Raw genomic sequence first — 12,709 nt, 5'->3', positions numbered from 1 at the left:
TTTCAACTATTTCCCTAGTAGTTATACAGTGTTCACTGGCACAGGCTTAATATTTTTGATATGCCAAATGTGAAAGGTATATCTATGTCGATATCCTGAGACGTCAAAAACGTTTGATGAAGGCCAACAAGCAGATAGCGCAGAGCCACAAGTAGTCATTTAGAAGGAGCACTTATGGCTCTCCGGGATGCTCTTGGTGTTGCGTGATCAGCAAGTATTCCAAAGCTCTTCCTGAATGGTGGGGCTGTAATCTTGTCGAGGTACTTGGTCACACACAGCATAAAGGTGAACCAAGGTTTGCAAGGCACCCATGAAAAGACAGCACATTTCTAGCAGTCGCGAGTTGGGGTGCATGCAAGTAATATGAACTAGCTTATAAGGCGAAGGTTTCCTGGCGTCAGGGAAACAAAATACTGAAATTGCCTATGTCCCAGGTGCCACTGGACGATCATACTAGCGCGATCGAGCATTCTGTTGCAAACAACGAGTTCCTGCAAACTGGTTGCAAACTGCCAGGTACTCGTTAGTCGTATGACTTGTTTTACAACATCCATAACATGCATGTCTTCCCACTTCCAGGCAAATTCATAACATCCGCATACAACCGTCCAAAGGCTTGCATGCGGCATTTCTACCCTAATATTGCTAGGTACGCAGCTTGTACTTGCCCATTTTTCGTCGGTCCATGAGCTTTCCTTCAACGATGTATTTTAGTTACCCTCGGTTTAAAGGTCCATGTGTTTTAGTTTTGCCCGGAAGCGTTCCATGCTATTGGTGTTCGTCTGCGCGTACAGTAAAGGCACTACCGGCAGAATTCATTGACTCCCGTTGCAATCAGGCGTCTTTCTGCTGCTTCCTGCACTGAACCGAGGCCAGCAGACACTAATTTTGCGTTGTCTCTTACACCTACAGCGGTTACCCTGTGTATGACGGGCATTAGCAGATGATGACGGCACATTTTTCTATACAAGCTAAAATCCTTCACCGTCGTTTCCTGAAGCCCCTCTGCACGGTCTTGGTACCTTTCCGTCAGTTTTTCCTTGGTAAAATCACTTTCGTGATCGTTGGACGGTGAATTCACATATTTTTATTTTGACGTATTACGCTCTATGAACTGTTTTGAAGGCTGCATGCGATCACCCAAATGAATTAACTACAGCGTGCCTATATACAAAGGTAGTTCCTATTTGGTAAGAAGAAGTAGACCGGTATCGTGAAAATGCGACCAACTTCGAAATTAAACAACCATTTTACTCTCCATATTCTTATGGATTATGGAGTTTTATGTAGCTTCAGCAGAGCACTGTAGCAGAGACTGCTCCAATAAATAAGGAGAGAGGTTGCGCCTACGCGCCGTGGCTTCACGCATCAGAACTACAGTGGAGCCCGCGCCTAGCGCCCCTATCGGCTAGTGACAATTAATGTTAGTTTGTACATGTGGGTATCTGGCTGGAGGCTGATCCGCACGTTGCGACTCTCACCTCGTTTGGACGCAGTATTTCATTGTATGTTGAGTCGGGGCTATAACGTTCCCAATTTTGTCCTGTCAGATTCCCTGTAAACTCCGGCAAAGTGTGCAGACTCTCCATTTGCTTGCCGGTTTCTACGCTCCTACATTTCCGAATTGTGTAACCTTGTTTCTGCACAGAAGCAGATGCGTCGCTCGTTATGCTTCCCCGTCAATTCGACGGTTCTCATCTCTCATCGCCGCTGATCTGTTACTGAGCACGGCACCCGCAGCCCCAGTATACAAAGGCCCAATGCCCTTGTCATTTCAAGAATATTTTCTTCCTGCTTGTCTGGGGAGCTGGCAGTGGCATTTTTGCTAGTCAACCAAATTGTACGGGCGCCGTCCTCTTCGGCGGCGGCGAGGAATTCTCCCCCGTCTGAAACTTTATGAGAATTCTTCGCCATTACCATTATCTTACCACCTGTATAATCTAGCCGAATTACCATAATACTAGATTTCGGAAAAGAGCCTAAGGAGACCAAATCTACTTGACCGTACCATGCCCACATGGAACCCAGCAAGCTGTGCAGTGCATTGAGTAGACAAAATTCTTGTTAGGCAATGTAATCATGCTCTGAACAAGGGCCAACACCTGCCGTGTTGCGGGAGTATTGCTGCTGAAGATATTCAGCAACAATCGCCTCGATAACGCCTCATCTTCATGTATTTTACTCTAGACCCGGTTGTATCTTCAATGACCACATTTTCGTCCGGTCGATATGCCCCGTGCTCTTCACCTCACTAGCATAGTGAGAGAGGGGAGAAACACAGCACTCTGAACCTAAAGTCGTTAGCATCTACGAGCAGAACGCTGCTATACAGTGGAAGGAGCAACTGTAATAGTGGCTACACAGCGGGCTAAATTTGTAGACACTAAATAACCCATTGCATGTCTTGTGTTTGACTATGGGCCGTCTGGGCCAGCAACAGGTTCAAACATTCGCTCAGACTGCAGACTGTTCTTTTTCAAGATATACGTTTTGGTGAACATTGGCATCCACCGAACTTTGAATGAGAGCACTAGTTGAAAAGAAGGGAGGGGGGCAACACATGCGGGGTGAATCACACCCCGGTCCTCAGTCTCAGTGTTCCTACAATACCTTCCAAACAATGGTTCTTATTGGAATCCTTGCATGCCATTTTGCTTTTTTTAGAGCATCACTTTTTTCCAAAGTTCGTGGCCTTCTCGAAACCAAAATTCATTCGCTTTAAAAGGTGGGAAGTGACGCTGGCAATTTGCACGGAAATCGCATCAATGACAAATCTCATGAGTGAAGCATTTCCACATATCTTCGATTTGACTGTAAGTGCATCACCAGCGAAAAATGACTGTAGCTAGGGAGCATGCCATGCATGAATTTGGTGGTTGGATCTCTGGTCTTGGCTTATCTATGCGAAAAATACCCTGTTTATGATACCTGATGCAGGAGAAGGATAGTCACACTGGCATTCACTCGAACCCAGTACAACAGGAAGATCCTCGAGTTTAATTCTCACGCATGAAGGGATGAGCAAACCCAGCGCTAGTTGACCTATCAGGAGGTTTCATTCCAAAACAAAAGTTATATTGAAATCGTAAAATGTTTGAATATAGACGGCGTGCTGCTTGATGAAATACTGTATATCTGCAGAGGAGGTGTGCTGACCCCCATTTCTACCTGCTTGCATGCCCCTGGGAGCAACTGGAGTCAGGTGTGCTGCACTCTAACTTCAAGGCCTTTTGGACATTGCTCACCCAGTCGGCAAACGCGGCCACTGGGGCAGACCTGAGAAGCCATTAGGGGGGTAACTGATACTTCCAAATGAGCAGGTTCATGCACAGGATGAAGCAACTATTTTAGCGTGTGATCATATGCAGAAAGACCATACTTCATAAAGCACTCTAAAAAGATACGCGTTAATCAGATTTCCGTACCTGCATATCTGTTTGTTCTTGAAGTCTACAAGAAAGTGAGACTGGAGAGAAGCGTTGTCTGTTTTGCCTTCCGAATTCGGCTTTGACCTACACCGGAGATCTGGCACACCTTGGCTATCACCACCACGTTCAGTGTCGTCGTTCTCCCCTGCCAACGATGAAACAGCTACGCTGGTTTTGGAAGCGCCAATAATTGTCTCTTGTGTTCTGCTGAAGGCTTTCCGCATATTGGGTCGCGCTTCTGCTCTTCCGCTCCCTGCACGGCCAGTCGTCCCTAGTCGCGCCTGCAGGCGAGGAAAAGGGGATTTGTTGTGTCTTCGCTTTTGGCAATGCACCAAACCTTATGCAAAGTCCAATCGAAATTTTCATAGCATCGGTTCTAGTAGGTGCCGTAGTGAATCACCTGTATCCTGCCAAACTGGATGTTGGCAATGTCTTCAACCAACCTTACAACCAATCCGAACATGAAAGCGAGTTCTTCGTACCTGTCCTTGCTATCCTTTACGGCAGAATGCAAGGCAGATATTTGCTCGCCCAAGGCAGTATCCTGCGAAACTGCAGACACTTCTTATTGAGCGGCCTAAGGAGTGCAGGCTGCAATACTACAGGGTACAGATGCACAATTTTCAATTGGCGTGGAAGGAGTGTTGTTAGAGCGCTACTCTTTTAACTGGCGAAATATCCGGAGCAGCTATATAAAACGAATCATGCTTTTTGTGTGCCCAACCTGCACAGTATTGGAATCTTCCAACTTCTGAAGGCTTTCCGAGAGTGTCTGCAGGGGTTTCATAAATCCTTTTAACAGCAAGCTTCCAGATCCGTATATAACTGCATTATCTTCATTTCAAATAAAGTGGTCTGTTGTGGGGACTCACTGACAGCCCAAGCTTGCCGGGCCCTAGGTTCTCTAGTTCCTTCCTGCCTGTTTACGCTTACCGCGTTCCTAGAAGTTACTTCAACCCCAAGGTTCTCTAGTTCCTTCCTGTCTGCTTTTGCGGCATCAAGCTGTTTCACAGCAGTCCAAATAAGCAGGATGTCCTTCATCATATTCTTGACGTCATCTGAGCATATTCAGAATTGCGATAGTCTTCTGCTCAGACCATTTTTCACCACGAAGGCAGGGTATGGTGAATTGGAAGCAGTAAAATTTCACAGGTTAACCTCGCGTGCTATAGAGCGGCTTAAGAATCGAGCAATGAATAGAGATCACCGTCTCTAGCCAGAAGGGCCAGTTGCCCGGACAGCTGCGATACCATCGCTTCTGCGCCTTGTACACGCTCTTCAGCATCCCGACGAAAATTTGCGTGTACATCAAGGTCAGCAGTCATCTGGAAAATGACGCGTCGATAGGTTTGGGGAAACAATTTTTTCACAGCACCAGCACTTGGTCAGCTGCCACTCAGTGGTATCTCCCATATATGACCAATCAAGGGACTTATTCCAAGTGAAAAGTCGCCACTTCTGAAATGCTCACTTTTGCCAGTGCCTCTGTGCCTTCTTTAGTCCTATGCTCAAGTTCAAGAGCACGATCCTAATAGGCCCAGCAGATACACACCAATATGAGTGACGCACAACGAATGAGGCCCCCCATGGAAGCCAAGTCCTTGTAAATTTGATTCGTGGACCAACTGGATATCAGCATTAAGCGTTCTTTTGTCAGCAACTCAAAATAAGGGAACATGCTTGGTCTTTAGAAGGGTCCGCTGCGCCGGTACAGGGTATGGGAAGGCACACACCATAGTTGATTGCAGACAACTCCACATTTCTTTACTCCGTTCAGCCAGTAATTCTGCCTTGTGAGCCTCGGCTGCAGCTCCCTGCTCCAGTATCTGCAGGCGGGGATTCACGGTAGTGTCCAGGAGTGTATGTACATCTGGTACTAGTCTTTTAAATTCTTCTTTTAGACGCTCGATCTCCGAGGCCCACCGAGCTTGGTAAAACCATCGTCGGAAGGAGCTTCGAACCTGCAGGCACGATCGAGGACTAGAGAGCTACCCGCTCCGAAGTAAACACAATACTACTTGCTGTGTCACCGTGGACCAGCGGTAGCGATTTTTCGTATCACCAGCTCTCTCGTTTTGCAGTCGAGTCAAAAACATAGATGTAGCTGATTGTACGCACAATTGTATAGATGCGATTGGCTAGCAATGAAAGTCCAAACTTCCTGCGACTTGCCAACCACGCTTGTTCTCTCCATCTGTGAACCACAGTCATACCCAAGTGTCTGCTAGGCTGAGTCAGAGTTAATATATTCACAAGCTGTGAGCGCAAGCATTTGGACAGCAGTTCAACAACCTTCGTATGATAAACAACCGGTAACGAGGTGCTGGTCTTAGATCCCTTCAAGCGTCGTCATGCAGATGACGACCTGTAATCGCCCAACCTGAGCAGTACGGATCGCTTCACGTCTTTTTGCCTGTTCGTTTCAGTAGCTTTTGCAAGTATGTCCAAACAGTAGCTTATTCGCACATTCATCCTCTTCTCCACTTTCCCACTGAGGGCTTCAATATCACTCTGGTACTTCTGCAGCTCTGCTGTCGATATGGCTTCGAGTGAATGTTCAACGCCCTTCCAAAGATTTTCATATTTATTCTCAACGGAATTGACAAGCTCGTCTTGACGCCGCTCTACCTATGTTAGGTGCCGCACGCAGTGGCATCCACGCACTTGATCTTCAAGAAGAGATGGAAGGACCGTTGTTTGCTCTGAAGCTGATTCCCTACCCCACGAAAGCTCCAGCTAAACAGCTAAAGGATGGCACCTGACGTGAACAGAGTTCATGTCTGCCCTCACCTCAGCGCACCGCGCTTGTGTTTCTTGACACTGAACAGTAGCAGCCGCTTGGCTTGCCTTAAGGGATCTGAATTCTGGCACCATTTCCTTAAACTGGTCGTCTAGATTGCTCTGTTTATTTTCTACATCCATCACTCGACCTTGTAAATTGCTCGCAGCAGCTCCTTGACTTTTGATCTGACATCGCACTTAAACTTGTAGCATGTAGCATGCACTGCTGAAATTTGTTTTTTGGAAAGAGAGCGATCTGATAGCCTAATTGCGAAACCTTGTTCAGCTGTATGCAATCCGTATTAGCATCTAGGCGAAAGTAACTCCCTTATGTACAAGCCTATGAAAAAGCATTAGATTCCAATAGCCCTTTGAAGTGCAAAATGAAATTTCGTAATTCCATAGGCTGTTGGAATCTAAACGCATTTATTATAGTGTACTAAAGGTTCTAAAGGCATACTAAAGGGAAGGCCGCTCGCTTCAGTTGAGAGAATAGCGCCCTTGTACACGCCAAGGTCTGTATGGTGGGCGGACCTCACTTTTGTGTCAAGCAGAGATATCTGCGACTGAAACGACTTGATATCATTGTGATCATTATCGTATCTCTCCATCTTCTCCCCTATCCGCAGCTTATCCAATGCTTCAAGTCTTTCTGATAGCCGTTCAGTGTCATCTTGCAGCTTTTGCAGAGCTTGTTGCTGCTCTCTCATGCCATCTTCTCCACTAGCAAGCCTCTTAAGCAGTTCGTCCAAGGCAGATGCCAGATCATCCTGGCGCTTTTGAATAGTTTCTTGGGACCGAAGGAGTTGACCCAAGAACTCTTGAAGCCGCGCTGTTTCTATGTGAAGCCCGAAATCCAGATGTGAGTTATCCATTTCGGCATTGCGTTTTTTTAATTCGAAGATTTATGCGCTCGTGCTACTTTTCTATATGCTTCCGTTCTTTTCTGCAACGCAGTGCTGCAACCACTGTGGGACCCTAGTTTGCCACGAGTAGAGAAAATTAGCTGGAAATGGTACGCAAATCGCAATGTTCTATCTAGTGTGGATAATGGTAGCCAAGTATGAGGGAAAACTAGCACACGTTATGGACACTAAAGCGCATGGCATATGGGAGAATGGCTTTGGCGCCGTCTCCTGAATCATCAGTATTATGCATGACAACGCAATTCAGCATCCGTCAGTAGTGGGGGTTTCGAATCAACTTCTCAGGAACCACTGAATATTTCATCTTGATCTATCGTACATAGATTGCTAACTGTAATTGTGCAACACGGGTCTGCCCATCAGATGCATGCATGCATCGTTGGGTCACGGACAACGGGGCTGGGCTGATTGTATGCATGCATTTTGAAAATTAATTTAATTGCGAGCGAAACAGATCCTCTCGAGTTTTTTAAAGAGTCTGTTGTCCCCACACCATAGAGAAAAGTTCATAAAGTCCTTGGCATATGCGAATGGCTACGGTCATTGTAGAGCCTTAGCCCGGAACGGAACGGTCAATTGGAGCGAGCCTTACGTGGTTGCCCTTGCTGAAAGCTTTAGTGCACAGCTACACAGAATTGGCTTGAATATGCATAAACATCTTTAAAGTAAGCGGCCCCCCATTCACCACACGCTTCCCTCCTTTTGAATCCCTCAGCGGCGTGGGCCATCGAACCATTCACCGTTCACGCTTGTCTCAGTACCTTTCATTCAACGAGCAAGCATTCAAAATACAATTGAAGAGTATGCGGCAACTTCATTATTGCCCTCAACATTGCGATATCCCATTGCCTAAGACCTGCCACCAATGCACGTCCAAAACCACCTCCTATGGGGGCGCCTGACCTGCTTCAACACCAGATATTGCACTGCATACCTAGTTCTGCTGTATACGTTCATTTTCTGCCGAGCCGAATATCGGCTTACGCATTCACGAGTGAAGAGGAGACTGACTACGTATTATACAGAGTGCGATGAGCTGTATATTCAGGTGTATAAGCCTGTATAAGCCATAAAATCTCAAACAATTCTGACTCCTGCCACAATTCCCGTAGGCGGCAGGCTGGGACATCTTTAGCTGGGATATATCTTCCACTTTAACTTACTATATCTTTGCCGTCTACCACTTCCCGGCAGGTCCATTTCAGTGAACCCTGCAGCTCTTTTCCAGTGAATGAACTCCCTGACAAAGCAACAGTACGATGTGCATCTACTTACGGGGCATCTGCAGGCTCTTGTCGTTGAGTGCGGACCTGCGGTTGGAGACGACATGAGAATTAAACAAACCTTCTAGTGATTCGCTTTGAAGAGGAAGTACGTATTGTCCTTTGTTTACAATGGAGAGCAAGCAACCAGACGAACTGAGGCTTTCTGCCGTAATCGGCATAAACGGGACCTCCAAGAAGTGTGTTGTAATGCACCCTGACAACCAACGGCTGATATTCGCCCTTGGGTATTCCGTCGTTGTCCGGGATCTCAAATGTAGCTCAGAAGCGTTTCTATGCGGGCACGATAACCGAGTCACTTGCATCGCCGTAAGCAAAGACGGGAAATACCTTGCCAGCGGACAGATGACACACCCAGGGTTTGTGGCGGATATCATTATTTGGAGCCTTGACGAGTTAGTAGAGCTCGGAAGACTCAGGTGGGGACCTCGCATTATATTAAGTGTAATTAACATGCTAGAACATTGAACTCATGCTTTGAACACTGGTTAACAGAGTTTGTATTGTTGGAGTTCAGTTTTCACAAGGTCTCTGTTGAGTGCCTTGACTTCTCCTGTGACGGCAAGTTCTTGGCCAGTTTGGGTGGGGAGAGCTGCAACACCCTGGTTTTGTGGAGCGTTGAGGAGAGAAAGGCACTTTGTGGAACGCCAGCTGCGCTAGAGACCTCGAAATGTTTAGCATTTTACAACAACTCGCCGAATACGCTTGTCTCTGGTCTGTCTTCAGCCAGTGCTGAGCCCATGCTACAGCCGTTCAGGAAGTCCCTCATAAGTTTACATAAATGATGACCATTAACATCCTCTGTTTGCTCAGCTGGAGCTTCGCATGTTCGCATTTGGGAAATTGATGCTGCTACAAAGAAAATGACACCACGTGATTGTAACCTTGGTAAACTCCGCAGGACTTGCAGCTCACTCGTCATTCACCCGGCTGATGAATATGTTTACTGCGGGACTCAATCTGGTAAGGGGCCGCGCTCAGGGCGTCGAGGAGCAGTTGAACAAGCACCAAGCCGACTAGCATCAAGCACACCGATACTCTTGCAGTTAAGGGGCAGCACGTTACCGACATAATAATAATAACTGTTACGTTGTAGACTTCCCGTAAATTTTCTACGGACTCTATAGGAGACGGTGAACTCGCCTGCTCACGCCTTGTCCTGTCGCCGTATTCCTCAGGCGATATCCTAGAAATATCACTACGAACGGGGCTATTTAAGAGAAGCGGGCCACCCAAGCGTCAACTTGAGGCAGGAATTACTGCAATGGCTCTCGTGCGCAGCCAGCTCTTTGCAGGCACTGAAGATGGCCAGCTGCTTCGCCTCGGAACGGATAGACTGTCTCCAGCGAGCCTATGTCAGGTTTCTGGGGCAATTACGTCTCTTGTTGCAGCCCCTGACAGCTCCATGCTCTGGGCTGCTACGTCAGCGAACAACCTTTACAGAATCGATGCTCGGACACTTACGCCTCATCTTAAGCACTCAGCGCATGTTGGGAGCATAAACCAAGCAACGTTTCCGGAGGAGTGCTCTCAAATTCTGGCCACTTGCTCAGCGTCAGATGTGAGATTATGGGATATGAAGACTTACAGAGAAATGCTAAGGATTCAGCTTCCCGGTGTGGAGTGTTTGTGTGTGGCTTTCGCTCCGGATGGATCCTCTATAATATCCGGGTGGAAAGATGGGAGGATTCGGGCATTTACTCCGGAAACAGGAAAGCTCCTATTTTGCATAGAGCAAGCGCATAAGGACGGGGTTACAGCGATAGCAGCGACCCGGGTGGGCAGACGGTTGGTGTCAGGTGGTCTCTCCGGCCAGTTCAGGGTGTGGGATGTCCACAGCAAATCTCAAGAGATGCTGGCTAGCAAGAAAGAGCACAGAGGAAGGATCTGCAGCTTGAAACTCCGCCGAAATGACATGCACGTAGGTTTGTTCAGGATGCCTGAAGTATTAGACCCCAGAGTGCGGTGGAGAATGAAATGGGAAGATGTCCACACAATTATTTACACATTTTTGTCTTATTTTCCAGGTGACATGTCCATTCAGGCGCTCACAGCTGCTGAGGATGGCACGATAATCGTGTGGGATATGGCAACATATTCTTCCATACTGTCTATCAATGAAAGTACAATCTTCCGAGTGGGTTTCCAGCAACTATTCAGGCACGCAGTGGATGTACAATCACTTGCAGGCACATAAAATGCCCATGTAACCTGACTGTGAAAAGCTCTTTTCTCTCCCTTCTGCATTTGGATGCGCAAACCGGCAGAGTGCAACATACTGTGCCGATGAAGTCCACATCGTGGCAACAGGCAGTGATAGGAAGGTGCACTACTTCGATGCCCTAGATGGTACAAAAATCAGGGACTTTGAGGTTGCAGAAGAAGGGGATGTCAATTGCATTACTTACCATCCGAAATCCAATTTAGTCTGCACCGGTGAGCCAGCTGTCGGGCACCACACTGTCACACAAAGCAATCGGTATTCAAAACCCTCACTGTCAATATAAGTGTTCGAAATATGCTGTTCCTCCAATAATAGAAAACTTGATTTGCGTATGTTAGCAGGAGGCGATGACCGTTTCCTCCGACTATGGGACTATGATTCTGGCGACTGCATCGTGCAAGCCCGCTGGCATGCCGACACTGTTCGTTGCGCTTGCTTTAGCCCTGACGGTAGTGTTCTCGTATCTGGTGGTGACAGTGGCGTCATCCATTTTTGGCAAATATCTGAGCAGATTCGTTCAAAGAGCACGGAAATGGAGACGTAGGTGAGGGTTGTTTTGGGGGAATTTCCGTCTTCTGAGTTCTTAAACTCTAGTGCGGGAATATGCGAGTTTACAAGGGCCTCAAGTCTGGGTCCCTTTCGCTCTGCTAGTCGTGCACTTGAGAACGCTTAGGAACTCTTGGTAGGATATAAGTTGCAAAGAGCAACTGCCGGCTGAGGGGCGGGCCTGGAGCCTACATCGGTATTTACTATAAAAGTAATTTAAAGGAAAATGAGCAATAGTACGCATATCTACTTAGCAAGCGCATCAGTTGTGTCTGAGCTTGCAGTTCCCACTTCTTTAAATTCATGCTTCGAATCTGCATAATCTGCACTCATAGTTGTGAAAGGGAAAAACTCAAAGCGTGTACTTTAGCGCTTTGTCCAGGTGGGCCATAGGTTCAGTCATAAAAAGGTAGCAGTTCCAGCAGTACATTGCGTGGCACCCGTCGGCTAATCCTCATTTTTTGAGTGGTCATTCATGTTCTACGAAGTTCACGTGAGAACTTCAACTAAGGAACCTGCGTGTTTGGTGCGCATTTTTTTCGTGCATTTGGTGTAAGTGGCATGCCGTTTAGTATTATTCCTTCACAACATGTAAGTGTCCTTTAGTAATTGTGACCGGTACGGCTTCAATCCATACGGTCCCCGGAGGGAATAAGTCCAATGATGTTAGCCGTCGAGTTGTTCTCATACACCCCGATGCGGCGTGTAGCTACCCGCTGTGTGAACTGCTGCGTAAACTAGATCTGGCCAAACTCTCCTGCAAAAGTTTGAATTCTAAGAAGGCCCGACGGCTTGCCACATGCCTTAGATGTGGCAAGCCGTCGGGCATGCAGGTGTTGAAGTCGGACAGGCTAGAAAATCTGTCGTTAGTAAGGCCCTGAACCCCGGAGTACGCACAGCAAGCAAACTGCAAGCATTACCCAAAGTCTTAGACACTGTGTAGGGCAGTTAAAAGCAGCGACAGACTTAGAATGAGCCCCTAAAAAACGCAGGAGGAATCCAACCCAGCCTCGATGATTCATGAGCACGGCGGCCAAACGGCATAAGGTTGCTGTAGAGAAATTGTGGTTATTTTTAGCAATCCTCGCTTCAACTTGTGTTGCAAGGCAGACCCACACGCAAATATTCCCATGTCTTCGTGCTAGGTAAGACTCTGCTTCGTGCGCCTAGCCCACAAGCACGTGGTGAATGCACCGAAGGGTGCCAGCTCCACGACCACAGAAAATTAGCCAGTAAGCATGCGTCTGCACAATCACTAGAGGGTAGCACTCGCAGGTGTATTCACGTTTCACGCCTTCATTTGGCCCAGGTCCACTAGAAGGTAGCACTCACAGATGCATTCACGTTTCACCCCTCCGTTTGGTCCCCCAACAACATGCCCATTGCAAATCCGGCTTGTGGTGAGGTGACATGGGATCTCCAATTTCCTTCATCACGATTTCCGCTTACGATGGGGTGTAAAGGAGTGGAACTATTAGACGAACTGCTCGTGACAAGCGATGCCGCAGACGAGCTAGCCTG

At 47.4% G+C, this 12,709-nt stretch overlaps 2 protein-coding genes across 2 annotated transcripts; one reads left to right on the top strand and one right to left on the bottom strand.

Moving 5' to 3' along the window:
- Window positions 1-5,757: 5,757 nt before the first annotated feature.
- EMWEY_00003190 (hypothetical protein, conserved) lies at window positions 5,758-7,084 on the bottom strand (the record flags this gene model as incomplete). Its single annotated transcript, XM_013477652.1, has 4 exons — window positions 5,758-5,793; window positions 5,895-6,056; window positions 6,219-6,395; window positions 6,749-7,084. 4 exons carry the CDS (start codon window positions 7,082-7,084, stop codon window positions 5,758-5,760), a joined length of 711 nt encoding a protein of 236 aa, XP_013333106.1.
- A 2,598-nt stretch (window positions 7,085-9,682) lies between these two features.
- Window positions 9,683-11,186, top strand: EMWEY_00003180 (WD domain, G-beta repeat-containing protein, putative; the record flags this gene model as incomplete). The annotated part of the gene is made up of 3 exons (XM_013477651.1): window positions 9,683-10,378; window positions 10,686-10,854; window positions 10,984-11,186. 3 exons carry the CDS (start codon window positions 9,683-9,685, stop codon window positions 11,184-11,186), a joined length of 1,068 nt encoding a protein of 355 aa, XP_013333105.1.
- Window positions 11,187-12,709: the final 1,523 nt, after the last annotated feature.

Source organism: Eimeria maxima, genomic scaffold, assembly GCF_000499605.1.
Source record: "Eimeria maxima Weybridge genomic scaffold, Emw_scaff16, whole genome shotgun sequence".
Lineage (NCBI taxonomy): Eukaryota > Apicomplexa > Conoidasida > Eucoccidiorida > Eimeriidae > Eimeria > Eimeria maxima.
The sequence above is the reverse complement of the archived record's forward strand: the minus strand, read 5'-3'. Positions and strand labels throughout refer to the sequence as shown.